The sequence below is a fragment of the Propithecus coquereli genome, unplaced genomic scaffold, assembly GCF_000956105.1.
Source record: "Propithecus coquereli isolate 6110/MARCELLA unplaced genomic scaffold, Pcoq_1.0 Scaffold95, whole genome shotgun sequence".
Taxonomy (NCBI): domain Eukaryota; kingdom Metazoa; phylum Chordata; class Mammalia; order Primates; family Indriidae; genus Propithecus; species Propithecus coquereli.
The window spans coordinates 8,064,051-8,066,865 of NW_012155840.1; the positions used below are offsets into that span (position 1 = coordinate 8,064,051).

Here is a 2,815-nt window from a genome sequence, read left to right on the forward strand (position 1 = left end):
CAATGGGTGGTTATATAAATCAAGTCAAAATTAAAACTGCCATGTTGATTTTTGTATCAAAAATAATTTATTTTCCAAAGTAAAGTTAAAATAAAGAATAAAATAATAATTCATAAATTAGTAAAAATTTTAAAGTCTTCTATTATTCTTTCAAAGGCAGTGCATTAGCTGTCAGTCACTTAAAGAGCCTCTGCTGGTTGAAGAATGCTTCAAATTATTGTACAGTCCCAGAGGCACAGGTTAAGAGATCTTCAGTTTTGTAGGTAAGCTGTAAGTCTGTTAATGAAGAAAAAGTTCCTGAGGATTTCCACTCGGACAATTGTCCAGGCACAGCTGCTGTACTCCTTGGCCTTCAGGTACTGCATGATCCTGAAGTAATAGCCCTTCAGGTGCAGGATGTTCTTGATTTTTCCCCTGGTGAAGTTTTCCTCCTCCAGTTTTTCTGCCAGGATTGTCTCCAGACGGTCCATCTGCTGATAGAATTTAGCAAGGAGGTCCTCAACAATAGTCTCATTCCAGCCAGTGCTAGAGACATCTCTTCTGAAAATACCAAAGATGTTCTGGAGCATCTCATAGATGAACAGTGCGGCGTACTCCTTCTGCAGGTGTTGTGGCTGTGTGATCTCCTCAGGGACCTCAAAGTCTATCCTGTCCTGGAGGCAATTTTCAGGCCTTCCATTCAATTGCTGCAGGAGTTTCTGACACTCAAAACTGCTGCTTCTTTGTCGGAATCGAAGCAAGTCGTAGCTCACGGAAAGAGCTGTAGTGGAGAAGCACAACAGGAGAGTGACCTGGAGGATGTACATGTTGGTCATGATGAAAACAGGAACGGTGTTGCCTCCAACCTGTGCCCCTGCTGGAGCAGTCTTCAGAAGCAGGCAGTGCGAATGTCCTTCCTCCATGGGGATGGCCTATTTATATGAGATGGTCCTTTCTATTTCACAGGAATTTCCCACTTTCAGTTCCCCCTTTCAGTTTTCCTATGTCATTTAAATTTTTAGTAGTTTCTAAAACTCTTTTTATTTAAGCTCCTATTTTATGTTATATATATGTTAGGGGAAAAGATATACAAATTGTGAGGATCTCTAATGTTTTGTAAAGTTTCAGGGAATTGATAAGGCAAAGAAAAAGAAAAAGACTTGGAAGAAAGCAAATGACCTGAGAAGTCAAGAGCCTCAGAACAGCCAAGAGGTATAATTGCTGCTCCACATCTGCAGGTTCTGCACCCACAGATTCAACCAACTGCAGATTGAAAATATTTTTACAAAAACCAAAACAATAAAAAATAATAATACAACAATAAAAAATAATGTAAAATTTAAAAATACAGTCATACAACTATTTACACAGCATTTACATGTATTAGGTTTTATAAGTGATCTAGAGATGATTTAAAGTATACAAGAATGTGTGTGTAGGTTATACGCAAATACTATATCATTGTATGTAAGGGTCTTGAGTATCCTCTGATTTTGGTATCTTGGTGGGGGAGAGGGTCCTGGAATTAATCCCGTTGAATACTGAGGGATGCTTTTATTTACTGAAAAGTCAATCAGAGAATAGCAGCTAAAACTGGAAGGGGTTTTATCCAATGCAATAGTGGACAAATGTGAGAGGGTCTTGGAAAGTTCTGAAAGACAATGAAATAGTCTAGGGTATGAGACATTTTCAAACCAAGCAGCCATAGCTCCCTTTTGGGATAGGGCCCTACACTGAGGAGAAACTGATACAAGTAGAATCGCATTTGACCAGGATAGAAACAACAGAGACAAGGAAAGAGAAGACCCCAACCAGGGTGCAGGTGAACAACTCAGAAAGCAAGCTGCTATTTTTATTATTATTATTATTCAGGAGATTAGTGAGTACAAATATTTTGGTTACACGTAACACGTTTACCCCACCCAAGTCAGGGCTACAAGTGTGCCCCTCCCCCATACAGTGTGTTCCGCTTCCATTAGTTGTGGGTTTACTTCCCCACTCCCCACCTGACCGGCACTCAATGAGTACTACTACCACGTGAACACCTTAGCGTTGGTAAGTTAGTACCAATTTGATGGCGAGTATATGTGGTGCATGTTTATCCATCCTTTTGATACCTCACTTTGAAGCATGGGCTCAATCTCTATCCAGGATAATATAAGAGGTGCTAGATCACCGTTGTTTTTGTAGTGGAGTAGTATTCATGGTATACATATACCACATTTTATTAATTCACTGATGTATTGATGGGAACTTGGGTTGTTTCCCCATCTTCGCAACTGTGAATTGTGCTGCTATAAACATTTGAGTGCAGATGTCTTTATTATAGAATGTCTTTTTTTCCTTTGGATAGATGTCTAGTAGTGGGATTGCTGGATCAAATGGTATTTCTATTTTTAGCTCTTTGAGATATCTCCAAATTACTTTCCACAGGGGTTGTACTAATTTGCAGTCTCACCAGCAGTGTAAGAGTGTTACAATCCCTCCACATCCACACAACTCACAGTGGATAACAGACTTAAACCTAAGAATTCTGGAAGAAAATGTCGGGAAGACTCTTTTAGACATTGGCCTAGGCAAAGAATTTATGAAGAAGACCCCCAAAGCAATCACAGCAGCAACAAAAATAAATTAAAGTTTCTGCACAGCCAGGGAAACTATTATTAGAATCAATAGACAACCTACAGAAGGAGAGAAAATATTTGCCTTCTACACATCCAATAAAGGGCTGATAACATGAATCTATATAGAACTTAAGAAAATCAACAAGAAAAAAATCAAACAACTTCATCAATAAATGGGCAAAGGACATGAACAGAAACTTTTCAAAAGAAGA

General features: G+C 38.9%; 1 protein-coding gene across 1 annotated transcript; it reads right to left on the reverse strand.

Annotated features, from left to right (window-relative positions):
* Positions 1 to 251: 251 nt before the first annotated feature.
* IFNB1 (interferon, beta 1, fibroblast) lies at positions 252 to 815 on the reverse strand. Its single transcript, XM_012665031.1, has one exon. The coding sequence runs from the start codon at positions 813 to 815 to the stop codon at positions 252 to 254; it is 564 nt and encodes a 187-aa protein (XP_012520485.1).
* Positions 816 to 2,815: the final 2,000 nt, after the last annotated feature.